The 16577-nt window shown below is 41.3% G+C and overlaps 1 protein-coding gene across 4 annotated transcripts in view; it reads left to right on the top strand.

Annotated features, from left to right (window-relative positions):
• The first annotated feature begins 292 nt into the window (after positions 1 to 292).
• Positions 293 to 16577, top strand: part of LOC134569351 (torsin-1A-interacting protein 1-like) — a 36997-nt gene continuing 20712 nt past the window's right edge. The window contains exons 1-6 of one of the 4 annotated variants that reach the window (XM_063428320.1): positions 293 to 410; positions 5474 to 5530; positions 10522 to 10575; positions 13956 to 14015; positions 14984 to 15025; positions 16152 to 16223. In XM_063428320.1, coding sequence (XP_063284390.1) covers positions 365 to 410; positions 5474 to 5530; positions 10522 to 10575; positions 13956 to 14015; positions 14984 to 15025; positions 16152 to 16223 — 331 coding nt within the window. In that variant the 5' untranslated portion in view covers positions 293 to 364. Of the gene's footprint in view, positions 411 to 5473; positions 5531 to 10521; positions 10582 to 13955; positions 14016 to 14983; positions 15026 to 16151; positions 16224 to 16577 lie in introns of all 4 variants that reach the window. The other 3 variants (XM_063428319.1, XM_063428322.1, XM_063428321.1) reach the window with 3 other exon arrangements.

Genomic DNA, 16577 nt, shown 5'->3' with positions numbered 1-16577 from the left:
CCTTTGCTGTACAAATATATGCTAAATTCAAGGTTTTTTATTTTTTCCTACTCTGATTTTTTTTTATAAAAACTTATTATTCAGGTGGTTGCACAAAATAATATCAACAAATACAATACAAATATCAATAAAGCAGTCAAAGAATTGACAGAGTAATCTATTCGTCCGTTAGAACACATCACCTTTGCTGCTAGTGGTGTTCCCAGTCTGCCAGTAGTTGGTGCACCGTGGTTTCAGCCCCAGTGTAGCACAGTTAGTGGCCACGTGCAGAAACACAGACTAGCTAGGAACGTTGTTGCCCCTACTAGGAAGTGAGCGCTGTACCGTTTGTGAATAGCGGCTGTGGTGGAAACAGGCGGCAAACATGTCTTTTCGCCCCGTTACTCGTAGTCAGGCTCGGCAGACTACCGGTAAGTGGATAAACTCCGGGAGGTGGACAGAGTCCATTCTTCATAGACTTGCAATGTGCTTTTAAATCGTGGGTTGGTGAGTGTTCTGAGAATGGAATGAGAGGCAAAATCGAAAGTAAAAAATAGGCGCTCTGAAAAAGATGTTCACACCCAAACAGGACAGGAAATATCGTTATGTACTTACTATAGGAAACCCACCACAGGTCCAGGATGGTGTTAAGTGCTGAGAATTCTAACTGGGGTGTTTCACTAATATGGTTCAAAGATTCACACTATCAGGGTTATTCAGTAAAGTGAATTTCAAATTTCAAGGGTTGCTCTAAGCACCATGACCTCTTAAATGGAAACTATAGTGACAGGAAAATAAAGCTGTTTTCCTGGCATTATAGCTCCCTATAGTGCCCCCCCCCCCCATTAAAAAAAAACTAAAAACATTCTGCCACTTACAGTAACAGAATGATGCTTTCCTCTGGGGTTTCGGGTGACGCTGAATGTTCTAATGCATAGTGTGAGGGCAAACAAAAGTTGCCTAACCACTTGGTAGACAGCCACTAGAGATGGAGTAAACCCTGGCAGGTAATTATTGCAGTTTATTAAAGGATCACTATAGTGTCACGAAAACAAACTAGTTTTCCTGACACTATATAATCCTTAGGGTCCCCCCACCCTCAGGGCCCCCCTCCCGCTGGGCTGAAGGGGTTAAAACCCCTTTAGCCATTTACTTTTATCCAGCGCCAGGCTCCCTTGGCGCTGGTGACCTCTCCTCCCCCCCTTCCGACGTCAGCTCCCGAGTAGAGCAGAATGCCCATAGGGAAGCATTTCTTAACCCCTTAAGGACACATGACATGTGTGACATGTCATGATTCCCTTTTATTTCAGAAGTTTGGTCCTTAAAATGCTTTCCTATGGACGTTCTGCATGCTCAATGCGATTTTCGCATTGAGTGTCGCAGAAGCGCCTCTAGCGGCTGTCAGGAAGACAGCCACTAGAGGCTAGATTAACCCTGCAATGTAAACATAGCAGTTTGTCTGAAACTGCTATGTTTACATCTGAAGAGTTAAAACCTGAGGGACCTGGCACCCAGACCACTTCATTAAGCTGAAGTTGGGTGACTATAGTGGTCCTTTAAAAACTACAATAATTACCACTGCAAGGTTAAGGGACCTGGAACACTGCACCCAGAGCTCTTCAAAGGGCTAAAGTGGTCTGGGTGCCTATAGTGTTCCTGGAAGTGGTGATTGTGCTTGGCGAAAATGTTGTGCTAGCTAATGTTAGTTTTATGCATAATTGGGGTCTCTGATCAGCATGCTGGTGAAAGATGACCAATAGAGGCATGCAACCCCATCGGTGCCATCCAAGTCCTTCCGTCAGCAGTCCTTCCCCGTGCAGTGAGGGGGAGTGATGTCCCCAGAGGATCAGACTGCAGGGAGCACTTAGTATGGGATTCTAGGTACTTTTTTTTTTTTTTGTGGGGAGGACTATATGCAAGTAAGGATCACTCTAGTCTTTACTGGCATAGTAATAGCTTGCTATTTTTTAGGTTGAAGTAACTCTTTAATGTCAAATTAGCTACGCTTCCAATTCATCTATTTCGCCTTAAATTTGAAATTCATTATGAATTTGCACTTTAGGGAATGATCCTGTTTGTTTTCCTGGGCACATATCCTTTCATGTAGATAGCTAGCACACATGTACAATTGATATGCTGGAGGAAACATAGAATGTGACGGCAGATAACCATTCGGCCCATCTAGTCTGCCCAACGTCCTAAATACTTTCATTAGTCCCTGGCCTTATCTTTTATCAAGGATAGCCTTATGCCTATCCCACGCATGCTTAACCCCTTAAGGACGCGGGACGGTTCAGGACCGTCATCAGCATTTTCCCATTGCCGACCGACGACGGTCCTGAACCGTCCTTAATTTAAAATGTACTTACCCGATCGCCGTCGTTCCCCCGGCGGCGATCGGCGGTGCTCCCATTGTGGGGAGACTGCCTGCAGCCCAGACAGTCTCCCCATGGCGAATTAGGACCCCTGTGGCCATGTGATCGCCCAACAGGGCGACCACATGGTCACAATAGGTGTCCTAGTCTCTGCCTGCAGGGGGACTGTCTGTGCTGACAGGCAGTCTCCCTGCTGCTGTAAAATCATTAAAAAAAATTAAAGTTAAAGTTAATTAAAAAAAAATATTATTATATATGTGTGTATATATATATATGATATATAGACTTATATTATACCTATGTAATATATGTCTATATATCATATATATAATGTCATGCTAAGTGTATTTTTATATTAATATGTACATATATTAATATAAAAATACACTTATAATTAAATTACACACGTATATATATATAATATATATAATAACTATATATATATATATTGTATATATATATTATTATAAAATACAAATAAGTAAATTAAATTAAATAAAAAAATTAAAAATAATAATAAAAAATTTAAAAAAATTATATATCTATACGAAATTTTATTCTAACTGTATTTTGATATTAATATATATATATTTATATCAAAATACACTTAGAATGAAATTGTATATATATCTATGTATATATAAATAAATAAAAAGAATACGAACTATTCATATGTCCATATAAAAAATTACATAAATAATTATATAAATATACACGTAGACTTCAAATATATAAATATGCATATATATTTAAATTCTACGTGCGTATTTATGTAATATTTTACATAATTAAGTTATTTTATTGATTGCAATTTAAGGGACCTGCCTGCCAACCCAGGCCGAAAGTCCAGAGAATTTTATCTGCTATCACTGTATTTTACCCTGTAACGTTCTACGACACCCTAAAACCTGTACATGGGGGGTACTGTTTTACTCGGGAGACTTCGCTGAACACAAATATTAGTGATTCAAAGCAGTAAAACATATCACAGCGATGATATTGTCAGTGAAAGTGACTTTTTTTGCATTTTTCACACACAAACCGCACTTTTACTGATGATATAATTGTTGTGATACATTTTCCAGTTTTGAAACACTAATATTTGTGTTCAGCAAAGTCTCCTGAGTATAACAGTACCCCCCATGTACAGGTTTTATAGTGTTTTTGAAAGTTACAGGGTCAAATATATGGGTCAAATATTTTTACATTGAAAATGGTCAGGTTGGTTACGTGCCTTTGAGAGCATATGGTAGCCCAGGAATGAGAATTACCCCCATGATGGCATACCATTTGCAAAAGAAGACAACCCAAGGTATTGCAAATGGGGTATGTCCAGTCTTTTTTAGTAACCACTTAGTCACAAACACTGGCCAAAATTAGCGTTCAATTTAGTTTTTTAGTTTTTTCACACACAAACAAATATGAACGCTAACTTTGGCCAGTGTTTGCGACTAACTGGCTACTAAAAAAGTCTGGACATACCCCATATTGAATACCCTGGGTTGTCTACTTTAAAAAAAAATATGTACATGTGGGATGTTATTCAGAGATTTATGACAGATAATAGTGTTACAATGTCACTATTGATACATTTTAAAAATGTATGTTTTGAAACCGCAATATCCTACTTGTACTTATAGCCCTATAACATGCAAAAAAATAGCAAAAAGCATGTAAACACTGGGTATTTTTGAACTCAGGACAACATTTTGAATCTATTTAGCAGTTTTTTTCATTCGCTTTTGTAGATGAGTAAAAGATTTTTCACATAAAAGTCAAAAAACATGTATTTTTTTCAATTTTTCATCATATTTTTTCATTTTAAAAAAATTAAATTACATGAGATTATATAAATAATGGTATGTAAAGAAAGCCCCTTTTGTCCTGAAAAAAACAATATATAATTTGTATGGGAACAGTAAATGAGAGAGCGGAAAATTACAGCTAAACACAAACACCACAAAAGTGTAAAAAGATGCCTGGTCGCAAATGTACAACATCGCAAAAACAGTCCGGTCCTTAAGGGGTTAAACTCCCTCACTGTGTTAACCTCTACCACTTCAGCTGGAAGGCTATTCCATGCATCCACTACCCTCACAGTAAAGTATTACTTCCTGATATTATATAGGAAATCTTGTTAAATAAAGGGACGATCTAGGTGAAAAAAAGTGTATATATTTTTTTAAGTTCATTTGAACAAGGCAGGTAACGTGCAAAATACGCATCTATTAGCTTTTCAGAAATATTTTCCTAAGTTGCTTAAAGGAACACTATAGTCACCTAAATTACTTTAGCTAAATAAAGCAGTTTTAGTGTATAGATCATTCCCCTGCAATTTCACTGCTCAATTCACTGTCATTTAGGAGTTAAATCACTTTGTTTCTGTTTATGCAGCCCTAGCCACACCTCCCCTGGCTATGATTGACAAAGCCTGCATGAAAACAAAACTGGTTTCACTTTCAAACAGATGTAATTTACCTTAAATAATTGTATCTCAATCTCTAAATTGAACTTTAATCACATACAGGAGGCTCTTGCAGGGTCTAGCAAGCTATTAACATAGCAGGGGATAAGAAAATCTTAATTAAACAGAACTTGCAATAAAGAAAGCCTAAATAGGGCTCTCTTTACAGGAATTGTTTATGGAAGGCTGTGCAAGTCACATGCAGGGAGGTGTGACTAGGGTTCATAAACAAAGGGATTTAACTCCTGAATGGCAGAGGATTGAGCAGTGAGGCTGCAGGGGCATGTTCTATACACCAAAACTGCTTCATTAAGCTAAAGTTGTTCAGGTGACTATAGTGTCCCTTTAAATCATGCCTCTTCTGCAAGTTCTGCAGGTAAGCTGATCTGCTCCCCTTCCTTGTTATAGGAACATTTAGGAATACAAAACTGTATTCGTATCATTATAGTGTCCCTCTGCCTGCCTTTTTTAAATTTTATTTTATAAATAAAGTCTTTATAATAAATCTCTTTGCGTACTAGATTCCCCTCTGTGCCCTCCCTCTCCCCAAATGCCATGGTGTCAATGATAACTATATTCTCTTATTTACTGCTGATGTACACCTAATCGTAACCCTTACTGATAATTGTTTGGTCTTTTATTTTCATTATCAAAGGTGATGCTACACAAATAACCTCTTTTAATACCAATACCAGTGCCAGTCCAAGATCAGGTAAAGGATGTTCTAGATCAATTCTAAGGTGTCTGTTTATCAAATTGTATACAGTTTTAAAACAATTTGCAAAATCTAGGCATAGATTTCTGGTGTGTGGAGCTTTGTTCTTCAGGGTTTATTCACTAAATCACAGTAACTTGAAATCTGAATGGGAACAATTAGGCTCAAATAAACCAGCTGTATATACTATGCGTACTATAGCTGAGATGGCAAAATCTTACAAACCCGCACTTATGCCGGTATTGTGTATTGAATTTCTATTTAGTACAATTCTTCGGGGGAATCAACTCCCTTATTTAAAATTCCTTTTGTTTTTTTAAAGGATCACTATATGGCCAGGAACACAAACATGTATTCCTGACCCTATAGTGTTAACACCACCATCTAGCCCCCTCATGCCTCCATAAATATAGCAAACTCTTACTGTATTCAAGCCAGAAGCTGTAGATCCGCATGCTGTTTGCCTAAAAAAAAAACCAAGCATTCTGCTGACATCATCAGAAGTGGTAGCCTGATCCAATCACAATGCTTCCCCATAGAATTGGCTGAGACTGACAAGGAGGCAGATCAGGGCAGAGCCAGCATGAGTCAAACACAGCCCTGGCCAATCAGCATCTCCTCATAGAGATGAATTAAATCAATGAATCTCTATGAGGAAAGTTCAGAGTCTGCATGCAGAGGGAGGAGACACTGAATGTTTGGATGCATTTTAGGTAGCCATGAACCAGGAAGGATCTCGAACAGCCATCTGAGTAGTGGCCAGTGAAGTTATCACTAGGATGTAATGTAAACACTGCATTTTCTCTGAAAATACAGTGTTTACAGCAAAAAGCCTGAAGGGAATGATTCTACTCACCAGAACAAATTCAATAAGCTGTTGTTCTGGTGACTATAGTGTCCCTTTTAATAATCAACAATGCCAATGATTTAAGAGTATTTAGAACATACAATTAGGATTAAGTTCAGCATTCCACAGGTGGTAAAAGTAGTAACTAGCAGTAGTTATCCCCTTAAATAGATTTACTTTCTTCCTCTAGCTGAGATCATCATTACTGATTATCTCAACTAATCCAAAGCATCAGTCAGCATTAATGCTGCCTTCAAGATCTCAGCTCAATTTTTTGCTGTTGCTGAAAATATTCTGCCCATACGGCTGGCATTACCTTAAAGGACCACTATAGGCACCCAGACCACTTCAGCTTAATGAAGTGGTCTGAGTGCCTGGTCCATCTAGGATTAACCCTGCCTGCTGTAAACATAGCAGTTTCAAGGAAACTGATATGTTTACAAATGGGTTAATCCAGCCTCTAGTGGCGGTCTCATTGACGAGTTTGTTTTCCTGGCACTATAGCACTGTCACTGTAGATATATCTATAGTTGGGAACTTTTGCAGTCAAAAGTTATACATGAGGGGGGGTAGGAGTCTAACTGCGAAGCAGAGAGGTCGCATGGCACCGGAGCTCCTGAGCAATTATTGCAAAATATGCTGCTACAGCCCGACAAAACCGCCCAAAATAGCCACAGCTGCCGGCAAAAAGGTGCAGAACAAATATGGGTCGAAAAAACAAAAAAATGAAGCCGGATCGGCAAAGCCAGAACCACAATATTGGGGTAATGTGGAGACAAGCCCATGAAGCCTCAGGGCCCAAGATGGCTACCTTCGCCGACACATACTCCGACCTATCGGACGAATACTCCCTGGAGGAGGACACGCTAGCAACACCGAGACTACCGGTGGCAGTGTCCAAGCCCCAGGACCCTGATGGAGCACCGTTAACAACAGCGGTACTAAAGAACCTGCTGGCAGGCCTGCAGTCCACGCTCCAAGGGGACATAGCCACCCTCCGCGCGGAGCTACAAGGCATCACCTCGAGGCTGGACACCCTGTAAGTCACCTCGGCAGCACACGACCTGAACATTGCCTCCATGCAATCGGAGATTACTAACCTCAAACAAAAGACCGCAGCCCTCGAGCGGCGGTTCACCGCGGTGGAGGATGGGCGCAGAGCTGTTAACATAAAGGTACGGGGGATACCTGACGACGTGCCCCCCGAAGAGCTGCCTCACTATGTGCGCAGGCTACTCACGGCCCTACACACCCCAAAAGCAGCCAAAGCCATACCACTCGAAAGCATATTCCGGGTCCCAAAGCCGGCCAGAGCCCCAGCGACAGCCTCTCGCGACCTTATACTTCGCTTCCAGTTCCGCAAGGACAAGGCCGCAACCATGGCAGCGGCTAGGGACCGGGCGCAACTCACATTTGAAGGCCATCCATTATCATTCTTTCCGGACCTGACGGGCGATACCTTGGCCTGGAGAGGCTCACTAAAGCCCTTTACCACGCTCCTTAGACAGAGGGATATACTGTATAGATGGCGTCCAGACCGCTCCCTTCTTATCGTAAGGGGCGAAGACAAGCACGTGGTCCGCAACCTCTGTAACGGATCGCCTGGCACCCCGACCGGGTACCTCCGTTAAAGGATGCTCCTAGCGCTTCCTGAGGACTCCAAGCACTCTGGCAGACACCACAATCACCGAATCCGAGAAACCTTTTAAATTCTCCCAAGCATATGAATGCTGTAGACCATTGAATAGGAACCATACGAATAGGCTTGTACTCCTAGCAGTCAACTGGAACAGCATGCAATCAATCCTTCCCCCAATAATGAGACGACACTTCACTTTGAGGGTAAAACAGGAACTCTGGACTGGCTCATCCAGCCCGGCTTTTATTTCCAACTCACACATACAGGCCACACCCAGGGGGAGGCATAAAAGAACCAATGACATAGATGTTACCTCCCACACATCCCCTCCCCTTAGTGTGACACATAATCCCATTATGCATACAGTGTAAAATATACTTTTACACAACTTTCATAACTTTAAAACCATACATCACATTCACATAAAAATACATATCCACAATCAATCCATTCAGGGGAACAACATATTAAAAAATGGCATGAATCCGACCAGGGGTTCAAAAGTTACTAAAAGTATCTTTTGTTCCTTTCTGGCTGGCAGAAAAACATCCCCACAATGCACCCTGGTTTCCTCCCTTCTGCCCTGGAGTTAATTGGAGAAGTAATCCAATTACCCAGGACTAAAGGCAGACTCCATTAACCACATGGTTGCAAAACGACATAAAACACTTTAAAATACATAAAGTCACATTTACATATAACACACAGACATTTCACCTATCCCCAGATAGCTGGGATCTGCACGCACAAAACCACCGAATAGCGCGCAGATCCTACTCCCACAGTACAATTGCCATGGAGCTAAAGTCTTTCCCATAGTCTTTCATTATATGAATAGGCTCCATGGTATGGCTATCTGGGGTATCACATTCCCATAAAGTCTGGTCCATAGACCAAAGGCAAGAGGCGGGCAATCAGCCCCCTCCAAGGACACGTGGCGAGGTCGGTTTCGCCACAACCTCCAAGAAGCCAGAGACACACTACAAGTCTTAGGCCTACCCCAAGACACCATGCACCAAACGGCGCCCCAGAAGACCGCAAGACTTACACATGGCTGGAACCCGGACCGGGTTAAAACGTTTGTGCCGCGACAACCCAGGTAGGAACCCTCTAACGGGGCTGGTGCACGGGGACCCTGAAGGACACACAAGCCGCATTTTGTCTTTACTGGGACATTACATAAGTCCATGTCTACCCACAGCCCCTTGGCACCATGAACTGCTCTTCTTCTAACCCTCCATCTGTTTTTTGTGACCGTTAACGATCTGCAGATACCAGCACTAGGTGACCGTTAACACAGACACCTCTCTGCTCCCACCACACATAGCCAACACGTTAGGACATTTTCTGCCCCCCTGCCCCCCCCCCCCCCCCCCCCCCCCCGTTGGTCAAGTGGACCCTCGGGGAGACACACGAGAAAACAATAATAAGACATACTACCACTACTCTTGCAAAGTAGCAGGAACGAGGGCAGAATGTACACATGACCGTCCATACGGCACAGACGCACACTGCCTGTCTAAATCAATAACAGACCCATAGTATGCAGAGCATTGACACACCAGCCCAAGCTGAGTACTGACTGACCCGACGCTTACTGCACAAGTCTAAATCCAACTCTGGACATATTATGAAAGTCAGCAAATACTGCACTACTACGCACACGACTGCAAGGCAGGTTAGTTAACAGTTTTAAAGGGATTAGCCCAACAAAGTTCAGCTAGCCAACTATTCTTCTGTGCACCTCTTGTCTCTTCACAACGACTCTCACACTTTAATCGAGATGTCACTCTACCCTAACCTCAGCCACCACTGTTACTTGTCTTGAGCAACAAATGTTGAATTACGTTAGTTTTTTTTTTTTTATAGTTACCGTTATTTTAATATAAAAATGTGCAATGCTTATATGTCACTATTGTATTACACTGTGAAATGTTCAAGCTTACGATCGCTATCGTGGCAGAGTAAGCCGTGTTGTAAACCCCATGCACTCAAAAATAAAGAATTAAAAAAAAAAATGTCTCATGTCCCAATAATCTTGACACGGCCATGTGAGCAGAAAAGTGACTTTGTCCTCCACCAAAAATGAAAAGACTCCACAAGTGAAAGTGCTGCTTGAATAATACTGAAATATTGAATAATACAGAAATTCATTTTTATATATGCACATATGTTGCATTCTCCCTTAAAAGAATCGATTCGTCTGGCATATAGTAAAAATTAATTGAAAAGTGTTCTATGCCAGATGCTCTAGAATTTAATCTCTTACTCCTTACCACTTCTAAAATATGATAGTTTCTATCTATGTTTAGATATAATAATAATAATACAGAACTGGCTTTTTTTTTTTTTTAGCAAGTTTTTTTTTTTTTTTTTTTTTTTTAATATAGCATCATGTTGTTGTACTTTTATTTTCCTTTTTCTTTTTTCCACCAAAAAGCTTTTGTTTTACCTATTAATTGTTCCTGATTATGTTTTGGTTTTTTTTTTATGTTCTTTTAGTTGGTGGAAAGCCCTCCTCTACTAATGTTCCCAAAAACAAGGGACAGAACAGAGGTAAAGGTAAATCATGTTCTGGATAGAAATGATCTCTTATGCCTTGCTGCTTTTCAAACTAGATAGTTTCTTATTATAATTAAAAATGCCTCCAATCTAAGTTTCTGGTTTGTTTCATGTGTTTTAATGACTGAAATTGAATATCTCTGCAGAATCAATAAGACATCTTATATGTACACCTGTAAAAGAGATCAAATTCAAGATTTCTTTTATTATTTTTGAAACAAAATTTTCTATGGTACCATTCGATTATTTTATCATCAAATATACTGCTTTTGTTACCTATTGGTTATCTCTAATCATCATTGGTTGGGCTCTTTTAATTAAAACTTTTAAGAAAAATTAGCTAGGTTCAGGTTATAAATTGTTTGTTATAGCATCACTATACATCACCAGTGCAATGGAGATCCATGGAACAATTGTTACGATTCTTATAGTTTATTTTGCTATTTATTATATTGGATTTTAAGAAATTATCCAAAGCTAATGTTTCACTAAGGAATTGGTCCCGAAGTTAAAGGGACACTATAGGCACCCAGACCACTTCAGCTCATAGACATGGTCTGACTGCAGTGTCACCATTGCCCTTAGCCCTGCAGTGTAAAACATGGCAGTTTTAGAGAAACTGCAATGTTTACATTGCAGCACTAAGACAGCCTCTAGTGCAAGGCTTGACAAATTTACTTGGAATCTAGGAGCCAGCTAAAAAAGTAAGGAGCCAGTTTAATTTACAACGATAAATATACAATTCTTAAATAGACACAATAGTCCCCAGAACCACTACAGCTTAATTAAGTTATTCTGGTGCTTATAGCCTGTCCTTGTAGCCTTTTCAAAGTAAACGCTAGATTTTCAGAGAAAAGGCATTGTTTACATTGTTGCCTAGTAACACCTCTAGTGACAGTCACTCAGACGGCCACTAGAGTCCTGTGTTCAGCGTCTCCACACTCTGCATAGAGGTGCTTAATGTTACCCATAGAGAACATGTGCAATATCCTCCCAATGCTTTCCTATGGGAAAGCATTGGTTTAGAGGAGATCATAAAGATTGATGATCTCAGCCATGGAGGTGGGACAAGCCACGGCGAAACCGTCACGGCGTGGGGAAAAGGGTGAGTGAAAACACCTCTCTCGTGATCGGTGGGGGGCGGGTACCTAAACAGACACACTCTCTGACACAGACACACAAACACTCTAACACACACTGACATACACACACACATTTTTACACAGAAACACTGACATACACACAAACAACACACATTTTCTCACACTCGCACAAACACTGACATACATACACAGACACACACAAATACACAAAAAAACACACTGCATACACACTCACACATTTACATTTTTTATTTGAATCCACCCAGCCTCCCTACCTTTGGGAGAGTTGAGTGGACTTTCCATGGGGTCCAGTGGGGCTGCTCTTCCTGTGTGGAAGGGAGCAGTAATCTACCTGCGGCTCCTCTCAGTTCCCTGTAGTGATGCCGGGGTCGGAATGACGTCATATTCTGGCTCCTGGCATCACTAGACAGCGCAAGGGAGCTGCAGGAAGATTACTGCTCTCATGCACACAGGAAGATCACTGCTTCCTCGCGCACTGCCCCTTTCTGCTGCCTTCATGCAGCCCAGGGTGGCCACCTCTACGATCCCTGAGCCGGCAACCTTCATGCTCCCCAGGGCGGTCAGTTACATTCTCCCTAAGCCTGCCGCCCCCGTTCTCCCCAGATCGGTCGGCTACACGCTCCCTAAGCCGGATGCCCCCATTCTCCCCAGGGCGGTCGGCTACACACTCCCTGAGCCGGCCGCCCCCATTCTCCCTACGGTGGTCGGCTACATGCTCCCTGAGCCGGCCTCTTTCATCCTCCCCACGGCAACCGGCCAGCTCCTGTGCTCTCCCAACGGTCGCTTTAGCTAAAGGGCTGCAAATCCCAGGCGCCAGGGTGAAATTTCTTGTCGCCATGGCGACCTGGTGCCTGTGATTGGTCGAGCCCTGCTGTAATAGCTGGCCACTAGAGGCGCTTCCTGCTTGATTGGATGCCCTGCATGAGTACATCTAGAGTCCGTGAAATCCCCATAGAATAGCGATGCATAAATGCGAGCGCAGCGCATTAGACCACGTCGGAGAAGGCGGAGCGCTGACCCAGCACCGAGGGACATCAGCTCTGGGATCAGGGCCGTTTGAAGGAATTTAGGGGGCTCCAAGCAAAATGGACCCCCCAACACGCAAAGCCTACAGGAACCACAGCATAGCCATACAGTTTAAGTTCACCCACACTTTATATAAATAAAAAATGCAAATACTGCTGTTGCATATACTGTGCTCCCCCTCCCTATGTTCTTCTTACTGCCCCATGTTCTTCTTACTACTCCCCCCTCCCTATGTACTTCTTACTCCCCCCCTCCCTGTGTCCTTCTTACTCCCCCTGTCCTTCTTATTCTCCCCTCCCTGTGTCCTTCTTACTCCCCCCTGTCCTTCTTACTCACCTCCCCCCCTTCTTGTAACCTTCTTACTCCCCTCCCCCCTCCCTATGTTCTTTTTAGTCCCCCCCCATGTTTTTCTACTCCCCCTCCCTATGTTTTTTTTTTTTACTCACCCTCCCCTATGTTTTTTTTTTACTCCCCCCCCCTCCCCCCCTATGTTCTTCTCAATTCTCACCTCCCCTTCCCTGTAGCGTGGCCGAGCTCCTCTTCCTCCTGGCTGACAGTCCAGCCGGGTACCGCGCGGTAACAGGAGATTCAATTTCCTGTTCCCGGCCGGACTGAAAGGAAGTGAGCACTCAGTGTGCACTTCCTGTCACTCCGGCCGGGAACAGGAAACTGAATCTCCTGTACCGCGCGGTACGCAGCCGGACTGACAGGAGGGAGAGGAGCTTGGCCACGCTACAGGGAAGGGAGGTGACGAGAGAGGAGTGCTGCAGCCGCCTGAGGCTCTCTATAGAGCGCTCAGGCGGCTGCAGCCTTATGGGAAGCACCGGCCCTGCTTGGGACCCAAGGCCAGCTCGGGGCCCCAAGCAATTGCTTGGTTTGCCTGTCCGGTAGCGACGGGCCTGGCTGGGATCAGGTAAGTAGATAAAGGATCCTTTATATTTAAAAGCATTGGCCGGGAGGGGAGCCAGACAGACTATGTTGCTAGGAATACAGCTTTCTATTCCTAACACTGTAGTATCCCTTTAATGCAATAAACATTATTTGTCTCCCTGTTAAATAAAACAGACAAACAAAAAACATTGTAGGTACTTACCTTTCTTACATTTTGTGAATGGGAAGCTAGTGATAGATAAGCCTATTCAGCTGTTGTTTTACCAATAAATTATTCCTAATTGTTTTGTTATTTTTGTTTGTTTGTTTTGTCTATTTTGCATTATTTTTTAGTTGAGTGGAAGCCTTCCTATATTAATGTTTCCAAAAATAAGGGAAAGAACCGTGGTACAGGTAAACGATGTTCTATATAGAGTCTCTTACTCCTCTCTGCTTCTAAAACGTGAAAGATAGTTTCTGACTATACACATGTGCTATAACTACACTCCCCATATAAGTTCAGATGTGTTGTAGTTTTTTTCATGAATGCAAATTTCTTACAAATAATATTTCCATTCAGGGATTGTACAGACAGGTCACACACAGTACGTACACCTGGAAATGGGAACAAGTTTAGTGACTCACTAGTTTTCCGAGTATTTCATGTATTGATATTCCATATTTGGAATGATATTCCTTCTACCAAACTTTTCAGAAAATAAATCCACGATTTCTCATTTTCTTTTTAATCAGATTGGGGCTATTCACATGGCACAATATGATCATTACCTCAACTGTCTAATGGGTGTCCTGCATCTTGGTCCCCACTTGCACTTACGTGTTGGTTTGAAGTAGTTCATTGTGTTTTTGAGGGTGAAGATTTTTTAAAATAAGCAATCTTTGAAAGATGACCACGTTTTTGTGTTGGCAAATACATTTAAAAAAAAAATAGTTGGGTTTTAGTGGAGTAATAGATATGACTGTTGTTATGGTTGCTATATTTTACACATAAAAAATAAAGGCACATTCAGACAATAACTAGGGTTGATTTTGTCTGTAATACATTTTTTTAATAAAAGAAAACGTATACAGACTAATTGGTAAGTAAAGTTTATTTTCAGCTACTTGCACAGAACTATATAGTAGAAGTCCCTTGATGGAACAATTTTTTTCTACATGAATAAATCTCTCCATTGTTTTGGGTGTCTGTGACATCCTTCTATTGAGGTGCTTTAATAATTACATGTGTGTAGACAAATGTTTGTGACAAAAGTATTTGTCACTTAATGTTTTAAGAAGAAAAAAGAAAGCTTTTATCTTTTCTGATATCAGATATAGCATCCGTTTTGCCCATTTAAAAATGTTTTCTTTTTGCTTTGCAGACATTCCTTTGGTACGGCCGGCAATCCATGAATTCCAAGAAGGTAATAGATATATCAGCCGTCTAGCGAACTCCTGCATGCAGCGAGATGTAATACTCTTGGGACTTTTGTCACTAATCAATGCAGTTGGAGTGAACTGAAACTGAATTGCAACATGTATGAAGCTTGACTAAAGTGTTGCAAACTGGAATTCAGTTGACTACAATGTCATGTTTAGTGAATAAACCTAATTGACTATATATTTAAGCATCTAGTCCTAGCAGAGGCTAATACCTCTCCATGTCAGGTGTATTTTATTATTGTGTTGCAGACCAATGAGCTACTCACCCTTAGAGAGCTGCTTGTGTGTGCGTAAAATGTGAATACAATGATTTGGAGGTTATTCACTAAGGTGAATTTCAGCTATCTTTAATTTCAGCTATCTTTAATTTCAGATAACTTGGCCTGAAAAAGGATATTCACTTTAATTTCCTGACAGTTAACACTCATGTGAATAATATGATAGTGTGCAATATTCCCAGCAATACTGTTATGTTAAATTAATCTTAGTATTTCAAATAGAGGCTTCCTTACACTTTCTAAAACAACAAACAAAACAAAAAGAAACATCTAGAGTCCTTTCAAAGCTAAAACAGATATTTTGGTCTCCGATTTGTACGCCTTATTGTCATATATCAAACATACCGTAATGGAGAAATAACGTTTTAACAAAAAGGGTAGCTCCAAACACCATGATCACTTTAATGTTTTTAAGTGGTCATGGTGCTTGGAGACTACATGTGCAGCTTTTCAGCTTGAAGCACTACACATACAGAGATAAATATAGCCCAGTGCTGCCAGAGATGTAACTTTAACAAAAACAGTCTTTTATTAAAACACAGTTTTTTTTTTTGGTAGGAGTAACCCTTTACAGCAGGATTTCACTAAAAATGTTAATGAACGTAAACAAAAAGTTTATATAAATCTTTGATTAATTATGAGATAGTGTTTTCTGATTAATAAAACCATCTGCTAGAATAATCATGTTTGAATGCCTATACAATTTGTGCTCTAGTGCTTTAAAATGAAAGTGGCCAAATGAGGCCAAAATTGCTGGAGGGAGGGCACTAAGACGCCTTTGAAACTCATCTGTTGTAGGTTAACTTTTACTTTTTTCATGCTTTCGCAGATGACTCTGATAATCAGGAAGATAATAGTCATAGCAGTTCTGAAGGCAGCGGCAGTTCGTCGGAGCATGAATGTAAGAAAATGGTTTGGGACAGTTACTTTTCACACCTGTTTATTGTCTGCGCTTAGAAGTCTGTGTTTAACTCGGGTAAACATTTCTAGGGATATTCCATTAGAAAGACACACATACAGAAACACTGATACTAATTGGGAAAGAAACATGTTGATATACTCACATGCAAAGTCACGCTCAGCACATGACAAACATAAACACACTCATGCATGTGGATAAACTTACATGCCCTCTCATGCACAGACACAGTCAGATATAGATAGTAATGCGTATAAAGATACAGTCCTGGACATAGTCTATACAGTCATGGTCATTGTTGTTGTTTAGTCGTTCAGTCGTGTCCGACTCTCCCTG

The sequence above is a fragment of the Pelobates fuscus genome, chromosome 7, assembly GCF_036172605.1.
Source record: "Pelobates fuscus isolate aPelFus1 chromosome 7, aPelFus1.pri, whole genome shotgun sequence".
NCBI lineage: Eukaryota > Metazoa > Chordata > Amphibia > Anura > Pelobatidae > Pelobates > Pelobates fuscus.
The sequence above is the reverse complement of the archived record's forward strand: the minus strand, read 5'-3'. Positions and strand labels throughout refer to the sequence as shown.